General features: G+C 31.6%; 2 protein-coding genes across 4 annotated transcripts in view; both read left to right on the top strand.

Annotated features, from left to right (window-relative positions):
* Positions 1–7,719, top strand: part of LOC100801150 (uncharacterized) — an 8,342-nt gene extending 623 nt beyond the window's left edge. The window contains exons 2-13 of the mRNA XM_006578577.4: positions 464–596; positions 1,039–1,175; positions 1,504–1,705; positions 2,021–2,259; positions 2,365–2,476; positions 2,672–2,813; positions 3,015–3,157; positions 3,332–3,501; positions 4,054–4,350; positions 4,462–4,517; positions 5,263–5,477; positions 6,422–7,719. Of these exons, the coding sequence (XP_006578640.2) occupies positions 464–596; positions 1,039–1,175; positions 1,504–1,705; positions 2,021–2,259; positions 2,365–2,476; positions 2,672–2,813; positions 3,015–3,157; positions 3,332–3,501; positions 4,054–4,350; positions 4,462–4,517; positions 5,263–5,477; positions 6,422–7,602 (3,027 nt within the window). The 3' untranslated portion in view covers positions 7,603–7,719. The remainder of the gene's footprint in view (positions 1–463; positions 597–1,038; positions 1,176–1,503; positions 1,706–2,020; positions 2,260–2,364; positions 2,477–2,671; positions 2,814–3,014; positions 3,158–3,331; positions 3,502–4,053; positions 4,351–4,461; positions 4,518–5,262; positions 5,478–6,421) is intronic.
* Positions 7,720–12,430: 4,711 nt separating this feature from the next.
* Positions 12,431–16,948, top strand: LOC100794615 (anthranilate phosphoribosyltransferase, chloroplastic). 3 transcript variants are annotated; one of them, XM_003523036.5, is made up of 10 exons: positions 12,431–12,872; positions 12,942–13,085; positions 13,179–13,340; positions 13,410–13,493; positions 14,235–14,423; positions 15,160–15,250; positions 15,590–15,649; positions 15,798–15,916; positions 16,557–16,691; positions 16,776–16,948. In XM_003523036.5, exons 1-10 carry the CDS (start codon positions 12,690–12,692, stop codon positions 16,806–16,808), a joined length of 1,200 nt encoding a protein of 399 aa, XP_003523084.1. In that variant the 5' UTR covers positions 12,431–12,689; the 3' UTR covers positions 16,809–16,948. The 3 variants fall into 3 exon arrangements, with proteins under 3 accessions (XP_003523084.1, XP_014630278.1, XP_040870855.1); XM_014774792.3 differs by having other exon boundaries at positions 12,939–13,085; XM_041014921.1 differs by lacking the exons at positions 16,557–16,691; positions 16,776–16,948 and having other exon boundaries at positions 12,939–13,085; positions 15,781–15,916.
* The last annotated feature ends 471 nt before the right edge of the window (positions 16,949–17,419 follow it).

Genomic DNA, 17,419 nt, shown 5'->3' with positions numbered 1-17,419 from the left:
GAAATTGGGGGGGTTGGGGGGGGGGGAATGAGGGAGCAACTAGCTAATCTCCTCATGTAGCTGAGTTTTATTAATTTTTTTTAATAAATTGGGAGATATAAGGTTGGTCAAGTGATTGGCGAAGGTGAAGGGAGGGGGGAGAGGTTGCAGGTTCAAATCCGCCCAACTAACATTTATAACAAAATTAACAAATTAACATTTGTCAATAAAAAAAATTATTTTTGATAAATTGAAAAATTAGGCTGTGTGATGTGGAGATTGGATAGGATAGGATCGTAAACACATGGCGGTCTAGAATCTAGACCATACAAGAATTTATTGGGTTGAGGGTGCAGATTCACTTGACAGATTATCATGTTGTAGTTGACTACTCTGGTATGTTTGTATATAGCACTAGAACTAAAATGCTGGTTCATGGCGTTAGAAGCTATTCTGATTAATCTAAAAAATACCATGTATGCAGCTGGATGATGCGATCACATCAGTGTGCACAAATGGAAAGGTTACATACAAAAGCTTGGAGGATGGAAATCATACTTTTGAAGTCTGCACCAGACATCAAGGACTTGGCTGTGCCACCTATAACTGGACTGTTGGTTAAGAAACCATACTTAATTCCTTATGCTTGTTATCAGTTAATTATCACTTATGGGATTTGGCCCCTTTTAATTGCTGATGTGTTGTTAATGAATTATGTCATGTGTCTTTGGAATGAAAAAAGTTAAGTAGAGTCTTTTGACTATATAATGTAGTATAAAGTAGAAGAACAATTATGTTTCCAGCTTTACTTAATATTTTATGCCACAAATGTGACTAGCAAGATCTCTTTCCCATTTTGAGTTGGATAATTAATGCATCTCAATGATTAACTAGTTTTTGTTTGCATCTTTGTCACATGGAAAAACAAGTTTACAAAGTCATGGGGATAAGGGAAAGTAGATATATTGCTTGAACTTTCTGTCCGACTGAATTGAGATTCATATAAATTTGTTCTTCATTGAATACCATTTTAATATATCACAGTATTATATTTTTCAGATACTACTCCCCCAACAGCAGATGTTACAGCCTCAGCATCTTTTACAAGTTCTTTAAATGTGTCTGTAAACATATCTTTCACAGAACCCTGTATAGGTGGAGGTGGCTTTGGATGCAAGTCGGTAAATGCCTGCAATGTAAGTAGGTGTCTAACCAAAATTGCTTAGACTTCTCAAATTATGTGTCTATTGAATGGTCAACTAAGACTATATGCAGATTAGGATGTATTAAGGTCCCCCAAAACCTGCCATGCAATTTTGCCAAAGAATACGGGATTATGCATACCTGTTTAATCAACAAGAATTTCTTCAAAGCTTTTGTATGCTATTGTTATGGAAAATGCAAATTCCACATTACTCAGCAAGAAACAATAAAAATACAGGGAGAGAGTTCTGTAAAAAATAGTGATGTGTTAATACAATACTAAATCAATTTTTAACATGCTGCTGTAATATTTCTCTACAGCTTCTTGTCTATGGTGCTGGCCAGGTCATACCATCTTCCTTTAGAATTATACAGCCAAACCTCACGTATTCTCTTCTTGTTAGTCTATCGTCTACAGTTCAATATGGCCGGGCAATCCTTGTAATGGATAGGAACTTCTGCACTGACCGTGCTGGCAACAGCTTTATGAGAATGCCAAATTCAACTGTTTATATACATTTTGGTGAGTGTATTATTATGTTATATCTTATTGGTAGATATTTGTGTGATTACTTTATGGATAAAAGTCCATGTGCATGTGGTGTTTGTGGCCAAGGATGTTGTACTGTCTTTTATACTGGTGCTTGGTTTTTAATACCATAGAATTTAACATAATGTTATCATTTCTTAGTATTTTAATTGTAATGTTGTTAAGAGTCTTGGAGCTCAGAAGATTTTTATGCATCCTAAATATAAGTAAACTTTACTAAAAAAAACATTTGATATCATTTTTTAATGTTCAAAACTTGATTTCCCCTATGGGCACCATGATCCACAGACAGAAGAAAGGTTTATGTCAACATCAGGACTCATGTACCAGAAGAGCTACTTCAACTTGACAGCGAAACTAGAACAGTACAGGCAACTAATGACCATGATAGGCTAAAGATATATTTGTACTTCTCAGCTCCAGTTCTGAATTCTTCTACAGAAATTTTGAATTCTATCAACATTAGTCAGGGTTCACTTCTTCTAAATAATGCAAAAAGTCTTGGAAATCGTAGATTTGGATTCACGGTTAGTTGATTCGTGGATATGATAAGTTTTAAATGTGTATTTCTTATGATTATTCTAAGTGCATCTCCTCTGCTTACACTTTCTTTTGGCCAATTCTTATTTCAGATTGCTAATATCTCCTCTACTGCTATAATATCAGTTGACTTCAATTCGGAGTCTATAATATCCAGACAAGGGACTCAAGTTTCTCCAATTGCACCAGTTACTTTCCTTTATGGTACATGTTATCCACCAACCAACAAGAAAACACTATTTAGATTTATAATATATATATATATATATATATATATATATATATATATATATATATATATATATATATATATATATATATATTGTTTTCTCAAACCTTTGTCTTGGGAATCTTGACATTCCAATGCTCTTTGCTAACATATACATGTATGGAATTCAGATATTAAGAGGCCTGCTGTGATGTTGAGTACATATAGCATGAGGACGAGAGAGCACAATCTCCAGATATTAGTTAAATTTGTGAAGCCTGTTTTTGGCTTCAACTCCTCTTGCATATCAATTTCTGGGGGTTTATTAAAAAGGTAAGTACTTTGTAGATGAACATTTTCTTGGATATTGTATAGTATGAAACCACAATAAGGATACAGTGTCTGTTTGTAAATATCTATCTTTCTCCACATGTGTCATTTAAAAATGATTAGTTCCCTGAAATTGAATTATGAGAAAGCCAAATGCAAATTGACCGACTATCTTTTCTCTTGCAACTTTTGTTTTCTGTTTAGTTTCCATGAAATAAGTCGGAGCACATACATGGTTGAGTTACAAGCAGATGATGATCTAGTATTTATTAGTGTTCCTGAGAATGTAACACGAGATGTTGCTGGAAACAAAAATCTAGCTTCCAATTTTCTACAAGTGAGGCACTGTAAGATTTTTTTTTTTTGCTTATTCATTTGTTTTTTGGTGATTGTGTTATTAGTGCTGGTATTATATTTTGTCTGTCTGGTGAACATTCTATTCTTGTATATCATAATATCGTTTTTCCTTTGCATTTATTTCATCCATAATTGTTAACATATTTATGATTTCAATCATGCAGACTCTATGCCTCTCATTTCTTCTGTGGTCTCTGCATTTGCAACTGCTTGTTTTGTGCTGACATCTATTGTTGCGGGCTTTCTTACTATCTCAACTGCAAACCTACAATCTGTTGGTACATTTACAAGATCATCATCTTTCTTGGTCTTTGATCCGGCAAGGAATCTTCTTGTAAGACACCTAACCTGAATCCCGCTGACCAGTTAACATCCCATGAATCCGTATGCAATTTACACATGTTTATGTCTTGAGTTGTTGTTCAAATGGAGAAAAGCTGTAACATACTTAATAGAATATTTTGGTGGAGAAGGTCTCAGACATCATGCTTGACAAAGTATCAAAGGGAGGGAGAATAGAGTTCATAATGAAAAATAAAATGAGGGGGGGGGGGGGGGGGGGGAGAGAGATGGATTTGCACCATTTTAATGACCAGTTTCTCACTAACTCATTGCATTCACTCTACCTTGTCACAAACGACACATAAATTGTAGATTGTAATAAAGTGGTTTTTACATTCAAGGGTAGAGACCTGTGTTTCTTCTTCCTGCATAAAAAATATACATATCTCAACTAACATATAAAATTATTTTCATTTAACATCTTGAACATTTAGTTTTCTTTCAACTTTGAAAAGTTTTATGCAAATGAAGAAAATGTATTATATTTTTGTATTGATTATGGAGAGAATACATCATTGATAGGATAACTTTGTCAATCATGCAGAGAATTTTGAGCCATATTCAGGTGTTTGCACTATCTAGATGGTTAACAGTTAAATTGCCAGTCGAGTTTTACGAATTTGCCAGACATTTACAATGGACCGTACCCTATTTTCCTGTTCCATGGGAAGCTGAACCTATGAACCTGTTTATGGTAGGCTCTAATCCTTTTGGGAGCTCTAACTTCATCACCAAAGCCCCAGCAACAATCCCAAAGAAGTTCTTGGACAAGAGTTTGAATTTGGCCGCTTCAGTGTATGGATCACCACTTACTTCTTCCGAGTACCTGCAATACTTTGAGGTTAGAACAAGTTGACATGTCTATTAATAGTTCAGAGAAAGTTAGTTTATTTTCTATATTAATGAAAGAGAAAAAAAGTCAAAATTCTTGATTTATTATGTATACTTGCAGAGCGAAAATATGAAACCAGAAGCTGAATATCTTTTGGATTCACAACATTCCGCTGGGTAAGTTATATGTCTCAATATTATAATATTGTACATAGAAAATTAGTGTTTTCATTTGGATACAGAAAGGTTATAATTAGGATACATGGGATAGTAGCAAAGCACTCTTTAACTCACTCTTTTTAACAGAGATGCAGAGTACCCAAAATTATTTAGTGGAACTCAGATAAACTAATAGTGCTTTGAATAAAAGTGTATCAAACTATTTATTGCCAGAATTCTTGTTAGGATATGATTACTAGAACACCAATACTTTACCATCTTTTGCATGCCTCTACATAAACTGCAATGTTATCTGAAAATTGTCAACTTGGTATATTACATTTTACTTGTCGGCACATGTTTTACTAACCTTCAAAGAGAGAGGTGTAAGAAAAGGTTTGCAAAATAACCATTGCTTCAAAAATTGACTGACAGTGTGTTTAATTAGAGTAAAACAGATATTACAAAATTTAAGTGAAATGAAACGCAAATTTGAGGGAGAAAATATGGTGCATTCAGTAGAATTTTACTCATGATAAGTCAAATTTTATTAAATAAATAGTGAACATATTGATTTGTAATGGTGTGAACTTGATACATTTTTTTTTCATCTATAACAATGAGAAAGGCATTCCATGAGATAAATTAAGAAACACCCTCTGCTTTCGGATTATAATTAGTTTATTGATCAAAAGTTCAAATGCCTCAACAATATTTGCTTACTTATAATTGACTATTAGATTAATTTCTTTTGTTCTTATAGATGGACAGAATTTTATAGAAGCATGTTTTGGTTAGCTGTGATCTGTGGTGGTTTAATGGTTCTGCATGCTTTTCTCCTCATTGTCCTGAAATTTGGGAAGAGAAATTCTGAGAAGGATAAAATACATGGAGCACTCACATTCCCTAGATTTGAAATGTTTCTTATATTTCTTGCACTACCTAATGTTTGCAAGTCCTCTGGTGTGCTTCTTCAAGGTAATCCATAATCATAATGTTATTATTTGTCACCAAACCATTTTTTTTGGACATATGCGATATATAAAAGTTGTTTCAAACCATTAGTGGCGTCAACCACATTAGAGTGTTTTATGAAGCATGGGTTGGTGGTCCTTCTAATTTGATCTAGTTCAATAGTTTTCCTCTTATGCTATAAATTAAGCATGATATTGGTGGTGTTCCTGGGGCTACTTCTTTTTTCTTCAAATGGATATAGTCATAAGTATCTGATCCTTATCCAAAGCACCTGATAATGTTGCTTATTCAGGAAAAACTCTGCTGGTCATTCATTTCTTTTATTATCATCCTATTATCCCACCATGCAAACAGTAATTAGTGTTATTATTACATATGTCATCTATTTTATTATACAACAGCATTATAGAAGAGTTAGATTTGACAAGCCTTCCTATGGATGCTTGAGTCAAAGTTCGTAGTTAATAGCTTTTAAGAAGAAGGAAATGTGTGATGCAAAATCGAGAAAATTACAGGGTTGAGATGCAAAGAAGGAAGGTGCCTTTCTTCCTTATGAAAAAAATCTAAACTGATAACTAAAGAGTTTATAGCTCCTGTTTTCCTTTGTTTGCATGCTACCTATACTAGATATCTTCCCTCTTATGAGTTGATCCCACATTAATTTAATCCTTCTAATTTGATTTCTCCCAGTTTTAATATATAGTTCATGACAATGTATTCATTTGTTTTTTGATGAATGTTCTCCTCACAAGAAAAGATGGGTCTTTATTCTCCATGTTATGTAAAGGATAATAGAAAAATGAGAAAAACATAACTGCTGTAAGATGATTTCATTATTATGCTTTCAATCTTTATTGCAAGGTTACTTGTTCATCTTCAGAAGTTCAAAACCTCTTGATTACACAATTATTAGGTTTAATTTTTCTGTTTTGCATGTATGGCCTTAGGGGGGTCTCCTTCTGGATTGGCAGTTGGAATTCTACTGTTGGTTTTTGTGGGCACTGTTCTTCTAGCTTTGTTCATGTTCCTCTCTATTGGAATCACATTTGGAAAACTACTTCAATATAAGGAAGTTCATCAAGAAGGTGAGACATTTCACTGGTACCAAGAGCTTGTCAGAGTAACTCTGGGGCCAGGTAAAAGAGGCCAGTGGACATGGAAAGAACAACCTAAATCTGTTAATCTAACCATCTTTGGACCACTGTTTGAAGACTTAAGAGGCCCTCCTAAGTACATGCTTTCACAGATAGCTGGTGGCAGCGGCAATCCTCCGAGTCAAAGAGACTGCATCATTGCCTCTGATGATGAAACAGAAGATGCAGAAGCACCTTTCATTCAAAAGTTGTTTGGCATTCTTAGGATATACTACGTGTTCCTTGAATCAATAAGACGTGTCTCATTGGGAATTTTGGCAGGTCTCTTTGTTCTGACTCAGCCATCTAAGAGTCCGGTGATTATCGTGCTGTCCATGACCTCTTTTCAGCTATTCTTCATGCTGCTAAAGAAGCCTTTTATAAAGAAAAGGGTTCAGTTAGTGGAGATTATCTCACTCGCCTGTGAAGTTACTTTATTTGCTACTTGTTTAGTCCTCTTGAAGAAGGACATTTCTGTGAGTGCTGAGACTAAGTATGGAATTTTTATGCTTGTGCTGTTCCTAATAGGGTATTGTGCACAGATCACTAATGAATGGTATGCTTTATATATCCAAGCAAAGATGCTGGACCCTGAGGAAAAATCACTCTTGACAGGTTTGAAAAATGCCTCCATTGGGTTTCTTTTGTATTTTGTCCCTCAAAAGTGCATCAAAGATTTGGAAAAGAGGTTACCACAAAATGACAATGTGAATGAAGAGCCTAGAGACACTGCTTCGGGCGCTGACAGATCCAGGCGCTCGAGTAGCAGGAGCTCAGGTACACCTGATGGAGCATGGTTGAAACAACTAAGGGGATTTGCAAAGTCTAGCTTCGGTAGGGAAAGAAGTGGAACTAGAAATGATCCTTCTACTAGTGGCACTACTGGATGGAGTGGGTTATGGGGAAACAAAAGGAGTGGGAGCTCATCTTCTGAGTTCAAGTCAAAATCAAGTTCATTGTACAAAGATTTGGAAGCCATTTTTGCTTCCAAGTGAAATTAAGTCATACAGAAAATAGTTAGATTTGTATGTAATTTAAAACAATTTGCAGCTTACTGTAATAATTGTACGCGGATTTGCCATCCATTCCAATTAACTTGTTTGTCGTGTCTAGATGATCTACCATTCTTTCTATTGTATTTGCATATTATGAAGTTTGCTATGCTACATGCACGCACACGCCAAAATAAGTCATTTTGCATTTCTCTCTGAAAATTGTCAATAAATCCTACATTTAAATACTATACAAATGCAACTTTTAAGTGGTTTAAATCATCAAAAATTGTATTTTAGACATAACAAATATTATTTAGCGATTCCACACGTCTACAAATGCTTGCCACGTTAGCCTAGTCAGTAACAAAAATTATTGAGAGGGACGAAAGTAAAAAATTTCTTATAAATAAAGACTAATTTCACAAATTAGAAAAACGTAGAGACCAAGATCATTGTTAAAAAAATACAATGATTAATAATACATTTTTATCTAAAAGTACTTTTATATCATAATTTAAATTCTGACAAAAAAAATTATAATTTAAATTATTCATCATAAATCTAAAACATAATTAAGTATTTAAAATTATTTACTTATCATAAAATTTAATTATATTATAATTTATATATTTAAAATATATATATCTTATTTATAATGCACATAATAGTTTCAATTCAAATAAATAAAAAATATATTAATAGTATAAGTGGGAATGTAAATTTATACATAAAAAGAGTTATTTTTGTCTTGAAAGTATAAGGATGTGACCAAGAGGGTCGGTGGTACGATTTTGTTCAGCAGTTTTTAGACAAACAGTCATGAGAGCCAAACACAAAATAAAGACGTTATTTGATTCAATTTAAATATACATTAAATTTTAACCAAATCAAACCAATCTTAATTTATAAATTTATAAATTTTGTGGTTTGATTTGGTTTGATTTTCCAATTTTATACTCTTTTAATATATTATCTTAATTTAAAATCTATTAATTAAACTTACATAATTATTATGTTATATTATTTTTAAAATGAATTTATTTATTTTTTATTAAATTTTGTTTTATCATATTTTAGTTATAAATTATTATTTTTACTTCAATTTAGCATTAATATAAAATGACATTACTAACTATTTTTGTAACATAATAGTAATTTGTGTATCACTTGATATTTAACACTATTTTTTTTAATAATATTAGCATTTTTTAACATATGATTGTAAAATATGCATCTTGATTATAAAATCAAGGGAAAATAATAAATATTTAATAATTATTATTAATTAGCACTATAAAAATCAATATAATTATAACATGTAGCTTGTTTTATTTTTTATAACAAGATCGGAAATCAAACCAAATCACAAAAAATATGTGGTGTTTAAATTTTTTATTTTATGATTTTTTTTATTTAAGTGATTTATGATCTTTTTAATCAATTTGGTTCGATTTTGAACATCCTTAACTATGACAATTTAGTCTTGAGAATGAAAATTCTAAGTTAGTCTGAGTAGAATAAAAAGTGTCATAATTAAATTTTAACTTTAAGGGGATGTTTGGTAGGAGATAAATTTTTTATTTCTCGGGAATAGTGGGTTAGGAAACTTAGACATGGTTTGGGGTGATTTTTAGTTTTAAGTTTTAAAATTTTTAAAATTCACAACAGTTTTTAATTTTAGTTTAAATTTTCGTAAATCAGTTTATAAAATATAATTAATTTCAAAATAAACTCATTTTGTTTATATCACATTAAAATTACTTTAAGAGTATTTTTGTCTATTTGAGATTAAAATGATAATTTATTTTGTACTATTAATTTCAATAGTTAGCATCTAATTTAATTAATTTTTACATTTTAAATTATTTTAAATATTTTTTTATCAATTATAACATTATAAAATTAATAATTTTTTTATTTACAATATAACGGTAAAAGAATTAAATTATTTTATTATTTCATAGTTTAAAATTTAAAATATATAGACAAATGAAAATCTTAGTTTTACCGTTTTTTTTATAATACAAAATTTTAAAAATTATTATCCTAGTTTTTAAGATGATAAGTAAAAAAAAAATTTAAATATCAAATATATATTTGTATATCATTTGACATTTATTTATTAGTTAACTTATCATTTACTTTTTAACTTTTCAACTCCTAATTTATACCTTTTAACCTTTTAAATAACTTTTAAACCTTTCAGCTAACTTATCACTTTAGTTTATTAATCATAACCTTAGATACAAATGAAATCTCTTCTCCGACTTCATTTTTCATCTATATGATTCAAGTCTAATATTTTTTTTTATTAGTGGGTCTATAATGTCTTATTTAAAGTATTTGATCCCAAATTTTTGTTGGACTAATGTAATATCGGTACACCTTTTTATGATTTAAATATGAAAAAGTATTAAATGAGAAATGTTTTTTAAACTTAAGGTTAATCGAAAATATATGATGTAAATATAATATTTTTTGGTGAAACATATATATTACTATATCCATTTTTTATTTTTAAATATGGGTAAATATGAATTTTAGTGAAACATATATATAAGTGAGTAAATTACAACAATACTCTCTGAGTTTTTATCAAATATAACTCTATCTTTATTGATTTTTTTATACTAACTCCCTTTTAAGTTTGAAAATATTATACCAACACTTTCTTATATTTTTTAAAATATTACACTGACATAAAAAAAAAATAAAGAATGCTTGTATAATTACACAAAATTTTAAGAGATGTTACTATAATTTGTTCAAATATATATTACTAATTTATATATACTAATTTACAAATAATAAATATATTTGCAATTTGGCTCTCCGTTTATGTTATGTACTATGTATAACTTTCATTCTAAGTAAAGCCATTAGCTCAGTTATAAATATTTTATTTTTTCTTTTAAAAAAATATACATTAAATGCAATCTAAGAGAAAGAGAGATATTTTTCATTACTAATTAAAAGTTAAATATTAAATGATTTTTCATTTGAAATATAATAAATATTTTCTTTTTTATTGAACATAAAAATATACAATAAGTGCAATCTAAAAAAATAAAGAGGCACTTCTTGATTCTTTATATTTTAAAAAATATTAGAAAAAGAAGAGAAAAAAGTTAAATAAAATATAAGACTGGACAATTAACTCCGTAGTATTTATTTAATAAAAAATTAAAATAAAAATGTCCATTAAAAATATACTCTAATTACTAAAATAAACCCTATTTTTAATTAATTAACTAACACCAAAACAAGTTAAGGAAAATCTGAGTATCGTACATAAAAAATGTTATGCATGTGATGCGACAACGGGGAGCAGGTGCCATGATTAAGTAAACGACAACGTCATTTAATTAATTTTAAAATTATGCTTATAATCTTTAATTATTATTTTTACTGAAGACTTTAAATAATTAACAGTTTAAAAATCAGTAATAAATTATTAGAATGACAATAGATGGACCCTAATATCAATGTAGGACACCGTACATTTTCATTAATTTTCAACGACAAAAATAATAACAAAATTAATTATACTCATACATCTGGTTTTTCTTCTATCTTATTTCTCTTTTTTAAATTGCTTTTATGTTCTTTTTTTTTTTACATAAATAAGTTTATGGCTTCTCGTTAATAATCAAATAAAAATCCAAAAAGGAAAATAAGAAAAGGTGATGTATTTGATTCCTCCTTACTAATAAAAAATTAATAAATTAACCATTAATATTTATTAATAAAAAAAAATAAATAATACAAGAGTGAAGATGATTAACTACAAAACATGAAAACTAGATAAAGATGATGCAACTCTAAAAAGAGCATGAACCATTGACTTGTCTTCTAACAAAATTAACCTTAAAAAACATTGATGGAAAGACAAAAAAACATGATATTCCAGAATAAGGAATCCTAGGAGTCATCCGACCCATGCTGATATAAAGACCAAATTAACCAAATTTAGGTTGAATCTTTAAATAAACTGACAACAACATTACACTTCAACATACCATTATGTGGAGCTCTCTAACGATCCTAGACTGTCACGATAAAAGTAAATATTAGTAATCACATAAATCATATTTATATTTTTAAATATATAATTTAGATGTATTAGTTTTTTAATCTTTAATAATAAAAAGAATATGCATATATATACAAATAATCTCAAACGTTTAATTAATAATATATCAGTTTCAATGTTCAAATTATGAAAATATTTTTTTTACATTGATAATAATAATAATAGAAATTATACTCTTAATTAATTAATAATGCATTTTAGTCAAGGTATATCAATATCTTACATTAATTAAAATTTTTAATATGTGCATTGACTTTGATAATAGTTTTAAAATGAAAAGAATATATATGTTTGCCTTCTGTATTTGGTACATATATGTTAAGGGGCATTGAATATAATATTTTTTTCTTAATTGCAATTTTTATTCCAACTTTTATATTTTAATAAATTTTATCTACTATAAATTAATTTGATGTATTTTACACTAATTTTTATAAAAAAATTACAATTTTTTTCTCCTGTCATTTGTCCCTTAATTATCCGTTAATAAGCAAAAAAAATAGAATAAAATTCATCTAAAAATAAATGAAAAATAAAAAATTGGAGATAAAATATACAAAAAAAAATAAAGAGTAAAAAGTTCAATTATGTTGGAATTATAATTACCAAAATAAAATTTGTAAGTTTCTAAAAATTATGGAGGTAAATTTGACGAAGTGCCTGGGGTTCATGAATGAAAATTGAGTTGAGAAAATTAACCTTATAAAAAGAAATTGGAGTAAATAAAGCCAAATAAATCCGTCCTCTCAAAAAACATCCCCATTTGTTTATCCCCTATCTTTACTTTCCTTCCATAGAAAGGAATCAAGATTTTTCCCAATAAACTATGGGTGACATCTCACAAATCACCTGCTGATTTTGCTGCCATTTCGAGAGGGGACGAACGAGACAGCAACATATCATCTCCGACCAAATCCCGTTCATTCAGGCAGTGTTCATTTCTCTGCCCCTCACTTACTTATTCACTCCCAACTCCAAAACCATCATCGTCAATATGGCACAAGCACACGCTCTATTTTCTCCTTTCAATCCTCGCCTTCTTCCTTCTTCCTCCCCCATTCTCCGACGCCGTTTCTTTTCCCTTCCAATTTCTCCGTTAACTCACCGGACCGTGATTGCCTCCGAAAACGTCGCCGTTTCGCCTGATGCCGCCTCGTCTACTCACTCTCTCCCCCAGGTCTTCAATTCCTTATTCTTTTTTATTTCCATTCATTGAAACTGAAATTGAAAACGCCGTGCGTAGCAGGTGATTGAAACCCTGATTTCCGGAGTGGATTTATCGGAGGAGGAAGCCGAAGCGTGTCTCAACTTGCTGCTGCACGAACCAAACGAGGCCTTAATCAGCGCTCTTCTCGTGCTTCTCAGAGCCAAAGGAGAGACCTATGAAGAAGTAAAGTAGTAGTAACCTTTGTTCTGATGCAAGCAAAGTTTCAGTTTTCTCAAATTGATTCAAATGTGTTTTTTTGTTTTCGTGGATTACTAGGTTGTGGGGTTGGCGAGGGCAATGTTTAAACACGCGACGAAGGTGGAGGGTTTGGACGATGTGGTGGACATCGTGGGAACCGGAGGGGACGGTGCCAACACGGTCAACATTTCGACCGGTGCTTCGATTCTCGCCGCGGCTTGCGGTGCCAGAGTTGCAAAGGTCTGTGTGTGTTATTTGCAGTGTGTGAATTGAAATGATGTGATTGAAACAATGGTGATCTATTTGCAGCAAGGGAGCCGTTCCAGTTCTTCTGCGTGTGGGAGTGCCGATGTGTTGGAAGCTTTGGGAGTGGTCATTGACTTAGGTCCACAGGTTAGTTCAAAATATCAATTGCAAACTTGAGTCTTGATGACCACATTGGGATCTATTTGTTCACAGCCACAATTGTGTCGGCAATGTACTAGGGGTTTGGTTTTGGAGTCACAATGGCTACATTGCGACCATTTGTCCACAACCACAATTATTTTAGGTTGTTGTTCTGGGAGTAATCTATGCTTGTTGATATTTGATGCAAACCTTTGCTATGCATTTCATTGAGGTGATACGATACGATACAATAACCCCGATTGGAGAACAATACTAAAGTACCTGGGGAAATGCATCCGTGTTTTGTCCTGTTTTTTAATATCAAAGATCGTGAAAAAGCCTCAAGTGTTACCACCACTCCAGTTCAAAACCTTGCAAATTACATTTAACAATGCTATTCTCTCTGTTAATTTTGAAATTGAGATTTTCCAATACTGCAGTGTATTTCTGGTTAACTGCAGAAAATAATAGTGGTGAGCTTGTTGGTTATTTTGCCTTAATATATAAAGGAGGATGGTTAATCTCTAATGTTTTAGGTTTTGTATGTGTATGTGTGTGTCTCCACCAATAGCATTTGTTGAACAGAAATTATTATTGATAGATGTGTTTGGTAATTTTTTTTTGCGTGTTTTTGCAAATTAGGGGGTGAAGAGGTGTGTGGATGAAGCACCGATAGCATTTGTTGAACAGAAATTATTATTGATAGATGTGTTTGGTAATTTTTTTTTGCGTGTTTTTGCAAATTAGGGGGTGAAGAGGTGTGTGGATGAAGCTGGGATGGGGTTTATGATGTCTACAAAGTATCACCCATCAATGAAGATTGTCAGGCCTGTAAGAAAGAAGCTAAAGATAAAAACTATATTCAATATATTGGGTCCAATGTTGAATCCAGCACATGCCCCTTTTGCCGTTGTTGGAGTATACACAGAGGACTTGGTAAGTTTTGTCATACATATTTGATCGGTTATGTATTAACATAATCTTACTGGAAGTGACTTTCCTTTCACTCTATATCATACATGCAGTGTGATCTTTGCAAGTTTTTAGAAAGCAAAAATTTTGAATTAAGGATAGAATATCTAATAAAGAATGGATAATATATAAAAGTTCTACTTGGTCTAACATGTGCAGTGTGAAGATTGATAATTTTGAAGCAGGTTGGATTTTGAATTGGTTTACATTGAAATTTTATCTGTGTACAAGTTCAACCCTTTTCCATAGTATCAGCTTAATTTAGTCTTTTTTTCTGCTTTATACCATAAACATTTGGTATGTCAAGAACCTGAACTCTGTCTCCTGGTTTTTTCCTTCACAATCTTTTGTTTTGTAGCCTTCTAAAGATCTCTATAACCAATTGGTTGAATTTTCATCCCTAGAGATTGTCTCTGCTCAAATTAAACCTTATAAACTGCCTAGACTCATCCTGTTCAACTGAAGAGATTGTACTACAAACTGAATTTGACATGTTTTAATGGGGAACTTTATTTGACAAATTAACATTATGGATTATGCAGTTTTTCATACACTTATTCCCCAGACATTTGTTTTTGTTTCTTACCTTTGTATCTTTTCCTTGAGAAAAAAAAAAGAAGACAGACTAACTGTTTCTGCCTTTCTCCATCTATCATCTATGTCATCCCTAATAAGCTTTTTTTCATGGTCTTATGAATAGGTCCTTAAAATGGCCAAAGCACTCAATAGATTTGGCATGAAACGAGCCTTAGTTGTCCACTCTGAAGGTTTGGATGAAATGAGTCCTCTTGGTAAGATCTCAAGCTTGTTTTTGCATCTGGAAATAATTTTTTTAAGTTATATGTATGTGAAGCCTAGTTTGGATAAACTTCTCCACAAGAGCCTATGGGTGAAGAAATAGGGAGGTAAAATGTATCAAACTTCTCCTATTACAAGTTAAAGTAAGGTTATGTACTTCAACTTTTGAAAAAGTTGGATGAGAGAACTTCTAAAAAAGTTATGAGAGAAGGTTGATTCATTTTATTACCTTTTTTTCTCCTCTGATAAGTGCTTGTTGAGAAGTTTATCCAAATTAGACCTAAATCTGATTGGAGTGGTCCTTTCTGATCTCTTGTGTGCATTTCATGCAGGACCTGGTATAGTGCTTGATGTTATGGCTGACAGGGTTGATAAGTTTGCATTTGATCCCTGTAAGCTTATTAATCTATGGTTTTATCTGTTTTTGTTATGTAGTAAATTAATATAGCTCACATGCTACTAATTGGGTGCCATAATGGATCTTTTATTGGATATGCATATTTGAATGGACTCTTTATATCAGATTGTTTATTGGAACAGTGGAGTTTGGCATTCCACGGTGCAATATTGAAAGCTTAAAAGGTGGTGGTCCAGAATACAATGCAGAGGTTTTGAAGCGTGTTCTAGGTGGAGAGAGAGGGCCAATTGCAGATGCTTTGGTGAGTATCTTTTCTCTTCTTTGTTGTTTTAACTATTTCTAGGAGCTGAGAGGATGATATCTTTGTGTTAAGTCATGGGAAGGTGCTGGCCTTGGAATGAAAAATATAAATTATGCTTTTAATGTTACTTCAATTGGGATTCTATGAATTTTCGGTTGAGATGGAACTTGTTCCCTTCTTAGTCTGGCTTTGTTACATTCAAATTTTGAGCAAATTATTTTGTTTCTAACCTTCATATTTTGTTATGACCTTGTACATCTGATTCTAAGTTCTAACCATGGAATCATGCCAATAAACCTACCTTGAAAGTTTTTTTTTTTCAATATTTTTTTACCAGAATAGAACATGTTGCATCTTAGCTAGCCAATTGAAAGTTGACCTGTTGATGAAATACGAACACAAGCTGTTTGTGTCTATAATTTTCCGTCACCCCTGAGTAGAATGTATGCATAATGCTGTTGTACTGCAATCCATCTAGGGACATTTTTTTTTTCATATCAATTTGTCCCGGTGAAATATGGAAATTCATATTATGTCCTGCATAATATTTTGATATTTGTATACTGTAAAACTTGACTCATTTTTTATGAATGTATTTGTCTCTTAATTAAGACATTTTCATTGTAAAAAAAAATGTTAGATTCTCAATGCCGCAGCAGCTCTCTTAGTCAGTGGCTGTGTAAGTAACCTAGCTGAAGGGGTTTCTGTGGCACGTGAAACACAACAATCAGGAAAGGCTCTGAAAACACTCAACCTGTTGAAGGATGTCTCAAATGTGAGTTAAATTGGATGCTGCACCTATTCCTTGTATTCCAATCTTGTGTTGGCTAACTTTCTTTTGTCTCTTTTGTTATTGCAGAACATCAAAGATGAGTTGGGCATGGATGCCTGAATTGTTTTGTGGCCCAGGTTGTGAGTTTTGTAAACTTGATTCAAACAAGAGGAGCTTGGAAGGCCTCATATAGTACATGTATTATTAAAGAGATGTACAAAAATAATTTAATTTATTATTGTAAAATTATTTACCCTTCAGTACTGTGCAAAAAGGTTTTAGAATTAGTTAAGAAGGATTATAATTTGTTTTCATTTATCATGTCACTTGACAAAGTGACATAGGAAATGGATTTTTTTATCTGAAAAAAGATTGAGATTCGATGTAAGATTTCATGGACCAATTGTTGCGAAAAGTTATTTCATGGTTTCCAGTTCTATGCTTAGAAAGCTGAATGATGTGTTTGGTAAAAAAAAGGGTAAAAATTGTGATATAGGATGCGTAGAAATAAGTGAAAAATAAAGTGTAAATGAGTGACTGAGTAGGAACAGAAAATGGGTGAAAATGAGGGTGGATGGAAATAATTTTCTGTTCAGCGGCTTTCAGTCATGTGCATGGTTGTTAAACTCGCGATTTAAATCGTAAAATTGTACGATTTTACGATTCTATTAAGGTTTGACGAGTTAAATTGGAAGCAGAATCGAAAATGGAGTAGACTTGTCCGATTTAGC

Source organism: Glycine max, chromosome 4, assembly GCF_000004515.6.
Source record: "Glycine max cultivar Williams 82 chromosome 4, Glycine_max_v4.0, whole genome shotgun sequence".
Taxonomy (NCBI): domain Eukaryota; kingdom Viridiplantae; phylum Streptophyta; class Magnoliopsida; order Fabales; family Fabaceae; genus Glycine; species Glycine max.
The sequence above is the reverse complement of the archived record's forward strand: the minus strand, read 5'-3'. Positions and strand labels throughout refer to the sequence as shown.